Source organism: Toxorhynchites rutilus, chromosome 3, assembly GCF_029784135.1.
Source record: "Toxorhynchites rutilus septentrionalis strain SRP chromosome 3, ASM2978413v1, whole genome shotgun sequence".
Taxonomy (NCBI): Eukaryota; Metazoa; Arthropoda; class Insecta; order Diptera; family Culicidae; genus Toxorhynchites; species Toxorhynchites rutilus.
In genome coordinates, this window is record NC_073746.1 from 328945725 (window position 1) to 328965389 (window position 19665).

Sequence of the window (19665 nt, forward strand, 5' to 3'; positions counted from 1 at the left end):
TGAGAATTCATCAGAAAGACAATCACCAATTTTCACCGTGAGAGAGCGTTCGATCAGATAAGATTTCAGCCAATGCAAAATATTTCCGCTGAAACCAAGCTTATCTAACTTTTGCACTGCAATATTGTGGTTGATTTTGTCGAAGGCAGCTGACAGGTCTGTGTAGACCTCATCCGTTTGGGTCAAACCATTGGACATTCCATCAAAAACGTATGTCGTGAACGGAAGAAGATTCGTTGTGGTAGATCCCTTCGGCATGAACCCATGTTGATCGATGGAAATGTAATGCTTACAGTGGGAAAATATCGGTCCCATAACCAAAAGTTCAAAAAGTTTCGACACGGCGTTCAGAGCAGAGATTCCTCGATAATTATTAACGTTCCCTTTGTCCCCTTTTTTGTGAATCGGAAAAGTGTATGCCTAAGCGAAGGGAAGATACTCGCTGACAACGAAAGACTGAATGAATTTCGTATTGGAGACAGCACATTTTTTTCGAATTATTGCTGGGATTCCATCCGGTCCAACGGAGGTTGAGGATTTCAGTCTGTTGAAAGCTGATTGTAGCATTGCATCATCGACAGCTATCCGGAAAAAATCAGTTGATCTGAAGTGAAACGCTTCTTGTGGCTGCAGAGAGTTGATCTTGTGAAAAACACTCATGTGAGAAAACACTCGAAAACTTAACTGAGAAAAGGTTGCAAATCCCTTGAACCCCACGTATGTATATCGCATGACTTTGTACTGATAGTTTAGTTGCAAATAATATTACTTGAAGGGCGGGAGACGGTTTTTCGAAAATTTCCTGAAAAACAATTTTAATCTTAATCACAAATTATTGATTTTAGTTGTTGAATATTGAACCTTATATTATCACGCAAAATACCAGCAAAAATGCAACGAACTTCATTTCCCATGTGGCATCGATTATCGGAAAGAATGGTCTTTCGGGGGAAGAACTGGGCTTCGCGTTGATTTGTATACCGATCGAACCTACAATGTATCTAGCGTAAACTGCATAATTTAAACTGCATAATTACGCAGTATTTGTGCCATCAAATATCTGGGAACACATCAAACGAATAAATGGTGGATCAAAGTTGAGAGTTTTGGAAAATCAACGATGAAAATATTGATAGTAGATACTATTGGGTCTAGGTCAATTTGAAGCAAAACGTGAATCAACTTATCGACGAATACTCGTTATTATCTAGAAAAATAATAAACATACATGGTTATATCAAATCATCACTCACCTTGGTACCACCTGCTGGTCCAAACTGTCGTTAATCTTCGTTTCGGCCCCAGCTAGTGGATCCACCTTGGACGAGGAAGATGATGAATTTTCGCCATCGACAGTCCCAACAACCGGTGTTACTTCAGGTGTCGCTTCTTGAACCTGGACCGGCTGAGGTTGTTCTGGTTCGACCGGTGGCAGCATAGATTTTTTCTTAAACCGGGATGGAGTTAATGGTTTCAGAACCACCCGTGGTGAAGCGCGAATATCTTTGGAAAGTAACGTCATATCCATTGGAGGTAACTCGCTGGAACTTGTGCCGCCGTTGGCTTCCACCACGATCGACGACGATCTAGCAGACACGTCGTCCACAGCAGTTTCATCCGAATCTTTGCGAGCTCCCAGGAAGCTTTTCTTGGGCCGCCCCCGAGGTCGCTTCGCTGGCAATGGTGAGTCTTCCGATTCGAGTTTGCCCTCGTCCAAGCCGGAATCTTTGTCCGGGGCCTTGTGCGTGCTAGCATCTTTCGATTGGGGAAGACCAGCACCACTTCGGGTACTCATTCTTACCTTTGGCGGTAAGATAATTACTGTTGTGGGTGTTGCTGGGGTCAACGGAGCAGGCGTAACAGTTGTAGCGCTTGAGGGGGCGCTAATACTGCTGCTGCTACTGCTACTACAGGATGTTCCATTCCGTTCGGCTAGCGTTAGCGGATCGTCGATGATCATACAATCCGAGCTGGAACCTTCGTCATTTTCGATCAGCAATACGCTGGTAATTCCTGCGGCAACAGTTGGTTCCGGTTGGACGACCTGGGCCGGTGGTGCTACAGCAGGGTGTCTTCGCAAAAGCAACGACGCAGGGATCGCTTGTAAAGCAGCTGCCCGTCGGGGACGAGACTCAGTTTCTACATGTGGCGATTGGACGACTATTCGTTGTCGTTTGGTTTTAGTTAAAATCTCTTTTAGCTTACTTTCCACCTCGGGTTTCACTTCGGAAGGTTTCAGCCCAATGGAGCTAACAGCGTTCACCTTAGATATCTGTATCAGTAGAGGAGGTGGTTTTACTGCGTGTTTTTGTTCTACTGGAGGACGTGGCGGTTCTTCGATCGCGTCGGACTTGCTGTCATCGTCTATCACGATAACATCACTCCCTTGAGGTGGCTTCTTTTGAACGATGCACGTGCTCAATTGATGATTGAAACTGAACTTTAATTTTTTGGGCTCCGTGACATCAGCGGAATTTTTGGGGGACTCCGTAATCGGCCGTTTTAGGTCGTTCGTGTTGGTTTCTTCTATTTTGTTAGCGGGTTCTTCACTCTCAGATGCCGCTGCCACCGTAGGAGTGGTCGTCGTACATGAACTCCCTTTATTGATTTTTAGAATTATTCTTGGCGAATCGCATCCCGAATCCAAAGACTTGAAGTTAGTCGTGGTCACCTCAAGCGGTTGCGGTTGCTGTTGTTGTTGGCTGGTGATAATATTGCATGCGCTGCCGCTATTGGACGGTTCTGATATCGCTTCAGGCTTTGGAATTGGTTTCAGCGTAACTTTTGGCGTCGAAAGGATTTCAATTTCCTGACTTCGGGGATTTGCAATAGTCTTTATGGTGACCTTCGGGATGACTATCGATTCCCGTTCATCCAGATGATGATTTACCGGGGCGGAGTCTCCGGGAGCCTTCTGTTCTTTCGGTTGTAAAGGAATCGATTTAATGTTCAACTTGGTCACCACCGGAATCGTAGAAGCAGCCGTTACCGCATTTGCAACGGTTGTTGTGCTGGAACCGGACGTGAGTTGGGGTAAGGATGTCACAACGGAGTCGTTTTCTTTTGGGACTTTAATTGTCAGCTTTGGAACCACAGAAGGAGAATGCATGACGGAACTAGGAGCCGACGAAGACGATGAAACGGGTGACGATTCTAGCGAATTAATACTGGTTTCACTCGAGCAGCTGTCCTCCGATGGGATTGGTGGTTTAGGTGGCATCGGTTTGATGGTAAGCTTGGGGATCGGAACATCCGAAGGATCCCGAGGAATGGCCGGTGGTGGCTTGGGGATTGGTTTTATGGTGAGCTTCGGAATCGTGGACGATATGCTCGAATGCTGATCGCTTGGAGATGCTAAGGGCGGTGTGACTAGCTTCGGCGAAAAGCTGCTGCTAGTTGATGAAACAACAGAAACATCGCTAGTGTCCAGTGAGCTCGTCTTGATGGTCAATTTCGGTAGCGGTGGTTCCGGAATCGGTTTGATTGTTAATTTAACTCCTTCCGAGCTGGTTAAAACTGGAACACCAGAATTAGTGCTGGTACCGCTGGAACCTGGTGTAGGGATTAGTTCCGGTATTGCTTTGATGTGTAATTTTGGAACCGTGGGCGAGCTTAACGATGTTTCGTCTTCTTTCACCAACCGGTTATTGTGGTGCGAATGATGATGATGGTGGTGGTGGTGACTACTGTGGTGATGATGATTATCTTTCTTTATTGTTAGCTTAGGAACCATCGGAGGCGAGTTAGACGTGGACACTGTTGAGGAATTCTGCGTCGTTGGACTCGATGTGTCATTGCAATTGGTTCCCACGCTCGAGATGCTATGATTGACACCGCGTATTGTAAGCTTAGGCACAATGTGTGGTTCAGCTCCATCTGCGCCGGAACCGTCCTGGGAAGAGTTTTTGATAAGCAGCTTAGGAATGATCTGCATTTGTTCGGTGTTTGCCGAAACGCTACCACCGGACTCCTCATGATGTACTACCGGTTTGATCGTAAGCTTTGGAATGCTATTGATGGGAGTGGATTCCACGTCCTGTGGAGGCTTCAACGGCTTTATCGTAATCTTTGGAGAGCTAGGCGGTTGATCCGTTGCAGATCCCGAGCTCGGTGGCAGTTTTATTATTGTCCGGATCGGTTCCCGATTCAGGTTGATCTTCAATGGTTCAACCTTACGATTTTCTTCAGAAAGTCCCATTGGTTCCTGTCTGGGATTGTTGCGGTTATCCTCCTTGGGGGATTCCTGTGAAGTCGGTCGAATAACACAGTTCTGCAGAACGATGTTGTTATTGGCAGTTTTCCCATCCAAAACCCCAACAAATTTGTGCTTGTTGTGTACAGCGTTGTTATCGTTGTTATTCACGAACTTATGATTGACCTCGTCTCCTTCAGTTGTTGCGACTCCACTTTGCTTCGTGTCTTCTTCCGGTGGTGGACTTGATGAAATTTCTATTATTTCAAAATTGTCGCCTGCCCTGTTTTCATCTTCTTCTTGGTCTTTCTTGTTCAGTATCTGTGCCTTACCCTGGCAATTAGTTAGAACCGTTTCCTGCTCATGCTTCGAAGATCCCCCCACGATAATCGAACTGTTCCCGTTCTTCGCTCGATCACCATTCTCTTGCTCTTCGTCCTCCTCCGATACAATTATTACTTCGTCCTGCTGTTGACCCTTCTCTAAGGCCTCTTCTATTACTTCCGGTGACGAAACTCCAGCGTCCAGCGCATCTGCACTGTTCATCTTTAGCACTTCCAGCTGCTTTTTCTGGTCGACGCTGCTGAGGTTGCCGTTGATTCTTCTATGATGGACATTCTCAGCGACGGCCAACGGACAAGAATCGACCATTATTATTCACCTGTTGTGGTCGCATCTCGCGTCTCGTCTATTCACTGTTTGTCTTCCTTTTGCTTGCTTTTGTTTACCTCTTCTGTTGTCACTTTTCTACAATTATTCACACAACACTTTACTTTCGCTCGCGAGCAGCGCTTTTCTTCTTGCACATTCCAGATTCGGGGAAAAAATTCACGTTTTCCTTAAATTCACTGTAAAAGCGTTTGGTTTCAGTAAAGATGAAAAATATGGTCGTAAAGTTGTAATAATATTGATTTGCTTCTTTTCGAGCCATTGTACGAACATCATCATCAATCGGAGGGTAGATATAAACACACACAACATATCATATAATAAGTGATGTCCACAGTTCAAAGAAGCCCGACCCACAGGGAGGAGGAATGGAAACAAGCGCGCGCGAGAGAAATAAAAAATAGTAGCGGTGTTGAGACGTCAGTCACGGCGAAATCGGCAGCAGCAGAAAAGCGGTAATCGTGGAACTTGAATCAGTCGTCAAAGTACGAGCAGCAGGCCAAGCAAGAAAACAGCAGCTCTCATAGCTTATATGACATTGTATGGCCTCACCAATACTGCTGCTGTGAAAGCAAACACAACTACAAGGACAGGCTTTTTTTTTCTACGAGGGACGGAAATATTCGAGCAATCTTCGTCCGGCTGCGGTTCACTTGCCTTCTTGCATTGTGGGATTTTTTAATACTTGTGGCTACAAAAAGGCTACAAGAGATTGTTTTACAGAACCCACTGAAACAACATGAGAATTATTCTATTTTAAAATTAAAATGATTGAAAATGAATTTCATGTTTAAATATTTCAAAACCGTGAATGCAATCGGATATGTACAATCTAATAAAAATATTTTTTTGAATTATATGGGCAGTCTTTTCGAAGGACAGTTTGTAATAACAGAACATTGAAAATGATTTAAAATTTGAAATCATATTCCAATGCAAAGAAATTATTTCTTTATGAGATCGAACGAACGATTTCAATATTGCCAGAACAGCAAATGTTATGAAAAAAGCCCTTTTTTGTTTGCTTCATTAAAAAATCCCTAAATTGCGTACTCAAACCCGCAGTCCACAAACTACCGTTTCCGTCGTCGTTACGTAAGTGTTGGTGTGCTCGCTGCTTTGTTTACATTAGTAGTCGTCGTCATAAGCGGATTCAACTTCAAACGCACACATCCACACATATAACGATCGAAGTGTGTATGAGAGCTAGATTGGCCCGCTTTTTCCACGCATCGTACACCCATACTATCAGTAAGCGTCCCTTTTGGTATTGTTTGCGGGTCGTTTCATTAGCTGCTGCTGCTGTTGCTGCTGGTTTCGATGCGACTGACTTCTTTCGGGGGTTCGAGTCGTTCGCTCGCGCTGTCGACAACTGCTCGAATGGGGGCAATGAAATTTTTCCTCGCTTTTCGTTTCTCTCTCTCACTGCTGGGCTCTCTTCTTTCGTACACTTTGTTCTTTTTACACTTTGTGCGCTTTCGGTTGCTGCTTTGATCGTTTAGCCTACTGCGGCTGCTGCTGCTGATGCATGTTCGATGGGGAGAAATGCCAAAATGCTGTTGCTGTTCATAATCAAAACAATTCGCGGGTGGACATAGCGGCATATGAACCACTGAAGCAAAGTACGTTTCGGTTGATAAAAAAGCGCCCGAACTACTTTTTTCAACCTAATTTGAGCTCACGCACGTCTTCGCTTCCATTTTATGCAACCGTCACACACTCGAGAGAGGAAAAAGTAACACCTAACCTCTTCCCATTCAACTTCACTGTTTCACGTAGCTTTTTAGCTGTGTACTCCACACGATTACATATATTCTTCATTCACTGAACTGATTCACGAACCATTTTCAACCGGTAATCCTTCGTAATCTCATAGAAAAACTATTTCGGACGAGGAAACAGCACTCTTTCTATCAGATCAACGAGAAGCCAGCAGCGGCACTTTGCTTCTACTTTTTTTTCACACTCAACGCAGCTCTCCCGCTCCCACCCATACAGAAAGCGATCAGCGACAATGTTTCCTCTCTCGTTCACTCGCGCTCTAGCAGCACTGTTGTATATATGTGAAATCCATCAGAAAAATGGAAATCACCTACTTTTCCAGACACGATTTTCACCTTCCAAAGCACGTCGAATGCACGCGATAACAGCCATAAATGGCACCACGACGTCGGAACGTACTTTTAACGGCGATTGACCGACCCGATAACACCGCAGTGGCCAAAAGATTTCTAGAAACTTGAGCAAGCTGCTCCACACAATCGTTAAACTTCAGTCTAGCGCACACACAAAACACTGCTAGTGCTCGAACACGGCGACTCACGAAGTCTGCTCGAATGGCAACCGCACCAGGGAAGCCATTTTCGGGCTACAGCCGTGTGCTACTGGTGGGATTTTGACATGTCGTATTCGACTACATGGCCAAGACCGCTATTTTTTGTACTTTGCACACCTTAGGCCGCGGTGACACTGCTTGCAGCTTCTTACGAAAATGTGGCTGCACGAGACGCATGCAATCATGAGAAGTAAACAACTACATAGAATTGTATTGGTGTGGTTACATTTCTTCCCTTGCTTCGTTCGAAATCTTCTGCTTTGAGCAATCAAAATAGTTTGTTTCCGCTGGCTTAATACAAATGACAGAAAATTGACGGAAATATTGATGGTTAAAGCACGGCAGTGGAACTTCATACAAATCACTCGTCGAAAAGTGTCTCCTTCTTCACCGCTTGTTTACATCGACGGATATATTTTTTTCCACTATGTTTCGTAGGAGAGTGTCAAGACGGGTCTATGGTACTAGGTGAGGCCGTTTCGTCACTAAGTTGGTTAGGGGAGCGGTATATGAAAACAGTACGGAAGAAAGCAGAAGGGGAATTATTTGCTTGAAGCGTGAAAGAGACAGACTGATCATGAGTGAGCTTGGGCTCAAGCGTATTGTGCTTTGTTTACCAACAAAACACAGTAGACTCCCAAGATGGCTGAAGAGTGATTTTAGCAAGTTGGCCCACTTTAGGATATACTTCTAGGCGAGAGAGTGTATGCATCCTCGGTCGAAAACTACTTAGAAAAATCCTCGGTCGAAAACTACTAAATACATTTGGTAATGCTAAATTAGTAGAATGTACAGATTTTTTGTACATAATGTCAACAAACCCGCATCCCTACCAGAGATTAGTATATTTTACTCGATAACATTAGTAAGCTTGGATATTGTCTTATCTGAAAATTGGTGAGAAAAGCGCGTATTAACCATTTTCATTGTTCCCATAAGGCAATACGGAGGTATAATAAGGATATAATTCTGATACGTGCATTTTCGGCGAGAAAATGTAGCCGATATTGGGCTTCCGAATCATGGTTCTGCTTGACATATGTGTTTATTAGTACGGTCGAAAATGACTATAGATTGGTAGTATTTACCAAAATATTCGTTATATTTACTAATTATTTCTCTCAGTGTACTGACAGATTTCTACTACGAGGTGTTTAATGATGGATGAAAGGTGGGAATGTTCATGTTGATATATGATTTATCGTACGATTTAATTGAATGCATAAAAGTTGTCAACAATACTGGAGTTAAGCAAATTTTTAAATTTGAACAAATACTGATGAGAGATTCCCCGCAATTCTTGATGTTTATTGCGTGATTTGGTTACTGTATAAGTTGTTTGAAACGAAGGTTTAGTGTAATGATTTATTTTGAGGATTATATTCTCAAACATACAAGTATGATTAATATAAATTGCATGTATATGATGCGCCTAGTCAGCCCATACATGCAAACGTGGAGGCGATATACATACATCCTAGAAAAAATTAAATCGTATAATTATCGTTTATATTACATCATATACTCCATATACATGTATATGGCCTCCAATTTCATATGCATATGCCAGTTATACATATCATATAAGTAATGTGTCTTGGATGTATGTATATCGTCTTCAATTTTAGATTTTTGACATAGGACTACGTCTTACATGAGGGGGGCCAAATCAGAAAACAGGTCACGTTTTTTTGAAATAAAGTTAACGCTAATAACTTTTTTTGCTACGAACGGATTTAATCGATTTACAGACCATTTGAATTGGAAATTTTCTATGATTTTTTTTTGTTTGATATGCTATACATTATAATCCCATAGTCTGTATATGGTTTAAATTGATGAAAATTGGAAGCATTCCCATTTTCCCATACATTTGTTCTGTCCATTTGTGTGCTTTCCCGAACAGAGCTGTCAATAACGGGTAACTTATGCAGCCACTAGAATAGAAACAACGAAGGGGATAGCGAAAAGAGAAAATTTACGAAGTAAACTCCACCCTTGCATAGTAAGTAAGCTGTCGCTAGCGTATAAGTATTGCATCTCCTCTGAGGAAAATTCTCAGAATCTTTCTGTGCCCGAAACAACAAAGGTCGCTTATTCTGCTCGTTTTGTGTTTAATGTTTCCCCTCGAGCTGTGAACGCTAGCGAATACTTCACTTGAACTGCATCTGGCATTGCAATTAACACAACCATCCGAGTCATGGCAAAGCAGGCGAAAAAAGAGAAGAGTGCAAATGATTATAGGTCGCTTCTAAACATCAGTGTTTCGTTTTTTGTGTGTTGCTTGTTTTCGTTGCGCGAAACTTAGAAACTTTGATGGCGGTTTTGACCGAGAGTCGAGAAACGATTTTCATAAACGATCATTCTCGCGATGTTTCATTTTTAGCACTGCAACTGTGTGCATCTGTTAGACGCGTGTTTGATGCTTGTTAAATGGCGATGCACTTCTTCTTCTTCTTTTGAATTATAGATACTTGAAACTCAGAGAGTTCATTTGTTTTTGATGGCGATGCACGGAAGATACCTCTCGTTAATATTCAGTGCAATGCGTGCATTGATATAAAGAAACAAATTGCGATTTAGTGTATTGTTCTCGCAAAGGCAAAAAATGATCGTTGCTTCTCGAAATGATTCTACAAAACTACGCAAGTCGTTAAACCTTTTCAGGGTCCCCGGAACTTTTTACTAAAGAGTTATTTATGAAATTTCGACGTATTCGCAAAATAAAATTCTAAATGATAAACCATCAAATTTCAACAGAAAAAAGATTACGTAGTCCTACGTTCTAAGCGGTCGTGTCTCGGATACAACCCCTCGAAATTTTTTACGATTTAATGTTTGCTGGGCAGGCCCGAAGGCAGTTTTAAATTGTTAAAATGTGAATTAAATTTTTTACTTCATGTTATTTGATTACTTGAAACATGTATTACTGAACTTTATTTAACCATTTCTATATAAATTTTACGATATTCCACTAAGGCACAATAAACAATCAGGAATGACGTATCCGATTGCAACTCTTTCATATCATATGTAAGAGCTTTAATTGCTCTAAAATCATATTTCAGATAGCCGTACGAGATAGCTGCGGCTTGATAATCCAAACAACCGGAGTTCAAATCCCATCGGAGCAATTTTATAACCGTCGCCACCACTCATATCAAACATTTATATTCCTAAAAGTCAATTGATTAATTTCTATTTGTACAAACATAAATGCTTATAAAGGTTCTATATACATACAAAAATGGTGATTCCCCGGGCCGAACATTTTACTTTAATATTTTCCGCCATTTTTTTATGGCAGTGATGAATCGTATATTTGTATGACAACAGACTTATTATGTTATTAGGTATTGCCTAATAACCTTGCATGTAATTCTAATTCGACATATAGTTAACTGGACAGACCTGTAATGGGACACAAATAATTGGACATTTTCATCTCAAATAGGATATTTTGTAAACATCGAGTTTGGTACCCAAAGTATGGCCCCAGATTGAAAGTCGCCACCAGACGACGACATTGTACCACTATCATCGTGAATGTCGAATTACAAGCCAATCACCTCTAATGCGACACTGAGTAGTGCCTCGGTATGTCGAGGATTAGAGATATCTTCCTGTATATGCTATTTGGGCGCATCATATACCACCCAAAATATCAGATATTCGATGCTTTATATACGATAGTTATACGATTTAATGTTTGCTGGGTTGGTATACTTGGCAGCTTGGTTCGTCAAGTTCATAATCTCATGTTTACAGTTTTGAGTTAAGTGCAATTGAATGACGAAGTTGAACTAATTAAAAATAGTTTTCATCGTAGTATTCCAAACATACATGTATTTACAAAAATCAAAAATAATAATTATTATAATTATCGAGAACGTTTTCCGCCATTCGTTTTTTGGTTGTCTGTAGTAAATAGTATATACGCATGACAATAGTCGTACTAGATGCATGTATGAGTCGTATATTCATCCATCCAATCGTCGTGAATACTGTTGCATGTGGAAAATAAATGTGTGTTGCTTATGATGCGAACATAAATAACAATATAATACAGTAATTTAAATTTAATACGACATGCCAAGGCACCACTCAGTGTCGCTTTGGAGGCGATTTTGGCCTGTAATTGAACATTGGCGATGTGAGTTGTACAGTGTCGACGTCTGGTGGCAATTTTAATGTGGCGCCATAATTTGGGCCCCGAGCTCGATGTTTACAAAAAAATCCAATTAAACGTGTCACATTACAGGTCTGTCCAATAATCTGAACGTTGCATTAAATGTAACTTACTGTATGCATAAACAATATTTATTCCCAGCTGTTTTGAGGCATCTCGCACTAAATGACAATATCATTCACTTGTCAGTGCAAGTCAGTGCAATTTTTACAGTGTAAAAAAGTTCACTGTTTACATAAAAGCAATCTCGAATCGGTCCCACTTTTTTGATTGATGTTACTATCCCGTGTTTAAAGTGTAGATTAAATTGAATGTCTATGATGGAAATCCCAAGGGATTGCTAAGATGGCCGCCTTTTAGTAGCCAGCATAGAAAATCATGAGCATAGAAATCATAACCTAAAATTAAAAATGAAGTGCTCCGCGCGATTCTTCAGCTGTGATTTTAATTGTAAATCGTCAAGAATGCTTCCGGATGAGTAACCAAACATCGCTTGCCAAAGGAAACTATCTAACGTAATCAAATATTAACATATATGACTCCAAACATCAAACAATACGTGAGCCCGCTAAGCGCGAGCCCTGTTCTATGCTGCCTACGCTCAATTTGCATTGGATGGGATAGGGTTGCCAGAGCCCCGGGAAATCCAGATTTGCTGATTTTGAAGGGTATGGTGGCGAAGGTGTCTCTAGTCAGGATGTTACGAAAATGTCCATCATCAGGGTTATCTTCGAATCAACGAAGCTTGATGTACTTGTTCGTCAACGAAAAAGTAGAACACCGAAGCAATTTTATGATGTATATTGTCGTAAAATATATTTAACCCGCAACATATGCGTATATTACGCTGATGCAGTTTGTGTGTCGTATAAGCGTATAATTTAAATCGAATCAGTACTGTAGTAAATCGTGTTGCATGCTGAAGAAAATCATTAAACAGTACATCATATTAGATCCTAATAAAGAACATATTACATCATATTGAAATGTCAATGAAATGCTGATGCACTCGAAAATAATGAAATATATCATATCGAATCATATGTATGAGTTTTAACCGCTGTTGAATTAAATTTCAGATAGCCGCGAGAGATAGCTGGTGGATGATAATCCAGACGACCGGAGTTCGAACCCACATCGGAGCAGTTTTCACCAAACATCAATCTGTGCCATTTTAAACATATATATCCCACTCCCAACACAGGTCAATTAAATAATTATTATTTCTACAAACATAAATACTCATATATAAAAATGGCGATTCGTGAGACTATAATACACATTTCACGAAAATATTTTACGCCATTTCTTTTTTTTTTCCTATGTCTGTAATAAATTGTATATGAGTATGGCAAAAGTCGTATTGGGTGCTTTGACAATTTATGAATATATTCATATTAGATCGCAATTCAATTTCAACATAATCGCTATTATAGCCGGTCAAAGTTCCATATTCATCCAAACAAATTCGGTAAGCATTTGCCATGTATGTATATGGCCTCCACTTTTGCATGCATATGTCAGTTAGGCGCATTATATGCCAACCAAATTTTAGGGCATATGATGTTATATATACGCTTGTCATTGACATTTCAATATGATGTAATATGTTCTTTATTAGGATCTAATATGATTTACTGTTTCATGATTTTCTTCAGCATGCAACACGATTTACTACAGTACTGAATCGATTTAAATTATACGCTTATACGACACACAAACTGCATCAGCGTAATATACGCATATGATGCGGATTAAATATATTTTACGACAATGTACATCATAAAATTGATGTTTGTTATACCGAATTGCGACTTAATTTGATAATGGTATATAAAATCGAGTTTTTACATTTTATGCGATTTCAAATATACACGACACATACTTTGATTGATATTATATGCGATTCTGATTTATTCGGATTTCTTGTAAGACTTGGCACGCGCAAAATTATACGATTTAATGTTTGCTGGGTATATGGCCTCCACTTTTGCATGCATATGCCAGTTAGGCGCATTATATACCAACCAAATTTTAGGGCTTATGATGTTATATATATATACGCTTGTTATGCGATTTAATGTTTGCTGGGTAGCCACAAAACAGGCGTTATATCGCGCCAAGTTACTCGCGATATACGCGTCTCAATTTGCGCCTGGCCTAAGGCGGCGGTGACACTGAATGCAGAGAAGTGATCGTACAAATGGTATGCAATAGTGAAAGTAAACAACCACATTGAGTTGTATTGGTGTGGTTACATTGCTTCCCCCTTGCTTCTTTCGAATTCGTCTGTTTCTATCGAACAAAATTGTTTGTTTCTATTCGTACAATCAAATTTTCGTGCGTACTCCTATCCAAAGTAACCTTAGCCTAATACCATGGACAGACATACAACTGTACTAGCGCTGTACGTGTACAGCGTTGTACAGGTACCACCAAGACGGGTCTATGGTACTAGGAGAGGCCGTTTCGTCACTAAGTTGGTTAGGGGAGCGGTATATGAAAACAGCACGGAAGAAAGTAGAAGGGGAATTATTTGCTTGTAGCGTGAAAGAGACAGACTGATCATCAGCGAGCTTGGGCAATAGCGTATTGTGTTTTGTTTACAAGCAAAACACAGTAGACTTCCAAGATGGCTGAAGAGTAGTTTTAGCAAGTTGGTCCACCTTAGGACATACTTCTACGCGCCTTGGGTACCACGATCCGCGTTGACGGCATTGAGCTTCGTATTACGAAATGGGGGAGCAGGCATGACAATATGGGTTTGCAAAAGAAATGAACGTGCTTTTAAAATAAAAATTATGAATGAAAATTATTTTTACCAAACCAAATTAGTACTCTAGGTAAACTAAAATCACTTTTGCTTGCAAGTAGTGAAAAAATATCATACACAAATTGTGTTTAAAGATAATTTTGTATTATAATGGCAAGTTTTGGTGAGAATATCTGAAAATTGATAGAAAATAGTTTAAATTGGGGTCAGAACAGCGTACTTATAGGAGGCAAATAACGCAAAGAAAAAAATTTCATTCAAATTTTAGCAATTTATAACTGCCTTAGGGTCGACTAATCTGATATAGAATAGTTGACCTCATACAAACTAATATCGTATCCAGATGTCGACACCATTCCGCCGTCAACGCGAATAGCATGACACACATACTTTGGTTGTACATTGTACCGCATGTCAGACTGACAATCTGAAGTTTGAATTTATTGCATTGTATTTTCACCAATATTTCAATGAAAAAGGTTTTTATTTAGCGTCTAAACTATCGAACACAAAAAATATCTTTCAATCTGAGTTATTAACTCAAGAGAAAGTCAATGAAAAGAATGTATACCAAATGTTTTGATTCGTTTTGTTCATGCTACCCACCACTAACCGTCTATGGCGCTGCGCACAGTACAACTGTAGTCATGTACAGCGGAAAAATAGGTCGGTACAGGTACAGCGATTGTACCGAGTTGCTTGCATGGTTCTAGCGCTGTACATGGTGACAGACATACAATTTTCGAAGTACAACGCAAGTACAGCTGTATGTCTGTCATAAGTATAAGCCTATTCAGGATACGACTACTGAAGAATTTGTAGCATCGATTATGGATTTTTTCTCTAGTGTAGTAACTAACAATTTATCTTGAAATGAGTAAAATCTATTATTTGTGTAGACTTTGACAGTACTAAACGTAGTTTGTTTTGCTTCATTCTACTCACCAAATAATTCCTTGTTATTCCTTTTCGAGCACGTTAGAAAAATATCATTTGAGAATTGAAATAAAATGACCACTCTTCGGCCTTTCACTTGTAACGATATGTTCAAATTTAACAAAGTGTAAGTGATAGAATCCGTTGCTTACAACCTGTAATGATTATTGTCCATTTTTAGCAACCTCGACCCACTGACGGAAACGTATTGCCTCTCTTTCTACATGCAATACTTAGCCCACTGGCCGGAATACTTTCAGGTGGCGGAATCACCCAGTGGTGAAATAATGGGCTACATTATGGGCAAAGCGGCAGGTCAGGGCGATTACTGGCACGGCCATGTGACTGCATTGACAGTCTCGCCCGACTACCGGCGACTTGGACTGGCAGCAACACTAATGAACTTCCTGGAGGATGTCTCGGAAAAAAAGCGCTGTTACTTTGTCGATTTGTTCGTCCGCGTTAGCAACAAGGTGGCAATCGATATGTACACCAAGCTGGGTTACATAGTGTACCGGACCGTGATCGAGTACTATGTGGGTGACCCGGACGAGGATGCGTACGACATGAGGAAGGCATGCTCGAGGGATGTGCACCGGAAGTCTGTGATACCATTGACGCATCCCGTTCGGCCCGACGAAGTAGACTGAGCGGCCCATTTGTTAGGGAAAGAGAACAAACAAACCATAAGGATAAGGACAATTCATTAACGAAAAGAATTGATGTGATTTAGTTGGAACAAAACGTTTGCTTCATTATTATTTGATCCGAAATTATAAGAGGAAATGGATTGAATCTTGCTTTGATGGGAAACTCATGTTCATTCCATTCCAATATTAACTTTCTGCTGCATTCCCCGCTCCTTCATTGTTCTCTGTATGTTCCGTCGCTGCTGAAACTCCAGCGGCTGCCGGCGGAATTTCCTTCTGTTTCTTCCAGTTCTTTGCCGCGGCGAGCAGTTTCAAATTAGGCTTAGCCATTTCGTCTTCGGGGAAAATGAAATCGAAAATCTCTTCCCAGCCTTCCTCCACGCCACTCTCGGAAATGATTTTCTGTCGTTTCTTGACTTTCCGTGGCATCTTTGAAAGAACACTTTGCAAGCTTTCCTCGTCTCCGTTCTCTTTCTCAAAGTCTCTCCACGATTCGAGAATAAGAACGCGTGTTTCCTTTTCAGCGGCATTTTTCAAACAATTATTGGCCCGCTCATAAACTCGTCGTGCCAGTTGGACGTTATTTATGTTATCCTCATTTTCAGCAGCAATTTCGAACTTAGCATAAGACATCCACACTTTAACATGTGTCGTTCTTTCGAGCAGACGTTCGTACAACTGTCGAGCAAGTTCGAATTCGCCCTGTTGCACCTCAAAATCGATGTAACTCTTCCAGAGTAGTTCTGGCATATCCAAGCGAGGTTGCTGAATGGCCAGTTCGTAGATAGCTCTGGCACGATCCGTATCCCCGAGAAGTGATTCCAGTTCTGCAAACTTCATCCAGGTAATGCAATTCTCAGGTCCAAACTCCAAGAATTTCTCATACAATATTCGACAGCGGTCGAATTCTCGCAGCTGAATTTCCAAATCAATGTAACCACGGAATAGCTTATCACGTGGACACATCCCGATTGCCATGCCAAGGGTTTTACGGGCGATTTGCAAATTTTTGCAGCGAATTTCAAACTGAGCGTAAAGTAACCAAATTTTACTGAATGTGAACACTTTATGTGGAATCAATTCCAGACATGTTTTGTAGATTTGTCGAGTTCTCTCCATGTCCTCTGATTCCAGCTCCTCATACAGAGCGTAATTAATCCACAGATAGATATATCGTCTCCAAAGATTTTTGTCCTTCGCAGGCGGCACATTGGCAATGGCCCTTTCGTACGTTTCTCGAATGAGTTCCAGGTTCGATTCATTTTCAACCAGTCGCAGATAATCGAACCATGCGTCATAATTCGTTGGATTCTCGGCAACCTCTTGCTCGTACTGAAATTTTCGCTTGGAAACAATAACATCTTCGATTCCGGACCGATCTCCGTATTTCTTTTCGTGAATTGTGTACGCTTTGTACAGTTCAGGAGTTCTATCTTTGGGTAAGTGTTCCAAAGCATACTTATAGATGACGCGAACTCGATCATGTTCTTTCTGACCTTCTTCAAACCTCGCGAAGGCAATGAAAAGCCGTTCATCGGCGTTATCATCTCCGAAGAACTCAATCGCCCTCTCATAAACCGATCGTGCACCGTTGATAAATCCGTGAGACTCTTCAAACCGAGAGTATTTAATCCAATTTTTTATCTCCGGATGAACCATCACGAATCGCTCGTAAATCTGTCGCGCTCTGTCAATCTCTTTGTACCGCAACTCAAAGTTGATATAAGTTTGCCACGCTTGTTCCTCCGGCTGCCACTCCATCCAACGCTCGAAAACCTGCCTAGCTCCGGCCACATTCTCAAGCATCTCCTCCATGTACGTGTACTTATACCAGAACTGGTTAACCCTTGGCATCACGGTGACCGCCCGGTCCCACAAATTCCGGGCGTGATTCACCTGCCGGTTCTTCATCTCCATTTCGGCGTACTTTAACCAGATGGTAATATTGCGATGCTCGTTATCGATCGCCCGTTCCCAGATCGAGCGCGCCCGCTGGATCTCCTTCTGCGATTCTTCCCACTGTGCATACTTGATCCAGTTGCTGACCACCATTCGGTTTTTGCGCAAATTGTCCTCGAACGTTTTGCGCTTCCGCTGCTGGTAGTCGGCCAGTTCGGCGGCATCGGAGATTTTCTGCTTCGGTGGTGGTGGTAAAATTTCCAAATCACGTTCTTTCGCCTCACGGAGCAGCTGCTCGGCGGTGATCTGGATCTCCGCTGGAGCTTTGTTTTTAACCTGAAATGTGGCATAAGCTGTTAGTACAAACAATTTGGATTAAAAATATCATATACCTTCGCCACTTTGGGCATTTTCTGTGGCTTTTCCATTGTTTTTTTCGGGATTAATCTGGTCGAGAAACGATTTAAAACTACGAACACAATGCGAATGGAATACTATCAAAACAAACACGACTCACTGTTTTTGAGCAGCTGTCAAATGGAGTTATCCATTGGCGGCGGTCCTATTCCACGAAGAAACCAAGATAACTATATATTGAGTTTGGTGGGAATGTTCAAATGCAACCAAGTGGAGCCGCATATGAAGACCTGAGAGAGAGGAGCCAGCTCGCGTTTGTTGTGATCACCCTTATGTCAGCGCGAACCAGTCACGGTGAACCAAGGGGAAGTATTGAAATATGTAGAAAATTTCAACATGACATTTTTTTGCAAGACGTTTTATGTGAAAATAATGTTGACGTCGGACTACATCTTTCATTTCTATACTGGGGTGTAAGTTCAAAGCTTCGAAAACGAGAGTGTTACATTGGAGAAACAGGATTTTGAGCAATAAACCCTCTTCGCCGGTTGAAAGAAATGGTATGATAACCGCTTCATTCGAAAGATAAAATGTCTACGCGTTATATGTGTGTTACTTATTGATCCAAAAACTTGTTTCAATAGCTCAAAAATTGTTTTGAAAGCAAGCTATTGAAATCACAAAAATCTGTATATAAGTAGGTGCCAGCTCCACTCAATTATAATTGTACAGCGGTTAGATCATTTTGGAACAGTTACTGCTGCAAAAAAAAACAAACTTGCTGCTGTGAAGAAGGCGACCAGCAAGAAGAAAGCTGCTGCTACTGCTGGTGTGGCTGCCCGAAAGCAAAAGTCAAACAAATCCTCAAAAATCGTTGCATGCAAGCCGAAAACGCCGAACTCATAGCAATCAGTAGCAGCTTCGAAAAAACCTACCATCGCCACACATAACGCACAACTAGAGAGAAAACAAGATAGTGTTTTCAGCAAATCAAATCCAGTTCTTTTCAGAAAGAGTTTATCAAATACTGCGGTCAAATACATTCTTTTTTAATTTCTTCGATCAAGTGCGATCAACGTAAGATTACATCTTTCGAGCACTTATTAGGGGTACAGTGAATCTTGAGAAAGACAATTCATTCCTGCTCGACACTCGCACAAAAAATGTTCACTCATCAATGTCACAAACGGGAAGTGGGTGTTGTGAGGGAGGGCGGAGTGAGCGCAACATTTATGCAGACTGATTAGAAGCGACAGATATGTTGTATATGGGAAATGGTATACAAATTATATCACACATAAAGGGGAGAAAGAATCTTGACCCTTTTAGTTTTTTGGAAAAGACTATTGGTTCACCTTCACTATCGGTCAATTCGATTGGATCTTCAGTGATACTAGTGCCTTGATTAAACCTACATGTCAAATTTGAATATTGCATATGAATGTGAATATCATGGCAAAGATGACGAGAGACTGGTAGTATAATTCTCATCTTCATCCGAATGCCTGTTAAAAATGCAGACACAGCATCCTTTTTAGTCAACCTAGTATTATTTCCATCGGACACAAACAAAATTCCCTCAAAATACACCTGAGAGAAATCAATGTTGGCTATTTTCATTGGAAGATTAGCTCTTATTTTATGTATTCCACATACACACAGGTT

At 41.1% G+C, this 19665-nt stretch overlaps 3 protein-coding genes across 8 annotated transcripts in view; 1 reads left to right on the forward strand and 2 right to left on the reverse strand.

Annotated features, from left to right (window-relative positions):
- LOC129775659 (uncharacterized) overlaps positions 1–7165 on the reverse strand; it is a 47857-nt gene extending 40692 nt beyond the window's left edge. The window contains exons 1-2 of one of the 6 annotated variants that reach the window (XM_055780649.1): positions 7043–7165; positions 1254–5040 (exon numbers count right to left, since the gene is read on the reverse strand). In XM_055780649.1, the coding sequence (XP_055636624.1) occupies positions 1254–4843 (3590 nt within the window). In that variant the 5' untranslated portion in view covers positions 4844–5040; positions 7043–7165. Of the gene's footprint in view, positions 1–1253; positions 5041–6608; positions 6921–6953 lie in introns of those variants that run through there. The other 5 variants (XM_055780644.1, XM_055780645.1, XM_055780646.1 and 2 more) reach the window with 5 other exon arrangements.
- A 7888-nt stretch (positions 7166–15053) lies between these two features.
- On the forward strand, positions 15054–15850 carry LOC129775727 (N-alpha-acetyltransferase 20). Its single transcript, XM_055780778.1, has 2 exons — positions 15054–15221; positions 15276–15850. The coding sequence occupies exons 1-2, from the start codon at positions 15169–15171 to the stop codon at positions 15742–15744; spliced, it is 522 nt and encodes a 173-aa protein (XP_055636753.1). The 5' UTR covers positions 15054–15168; the 3' UTR covers positions 15745–15850.
- Positions 15823–18171, reverse strand: LOC129775726 (protein crooked neck). The gene is made up of 2 exons (XM_055780777.1): positions 18036–18171; positions 15823–17979 (listed from the first exon to the last, which is right to left on the reverse strand). Exons 1-2 carry the CDS (start codon positions 18069–18071, stop codon positions 15931–15933), a joined length of 2085 nt encoding a protein of 694 aa, XP_055636752.1. The 5' UTR covers positions 18072–18171; the 3' UTR covers positions 15823–15930.
- Positions 18172–19665: the final 1494 nt, after the last annotated feature.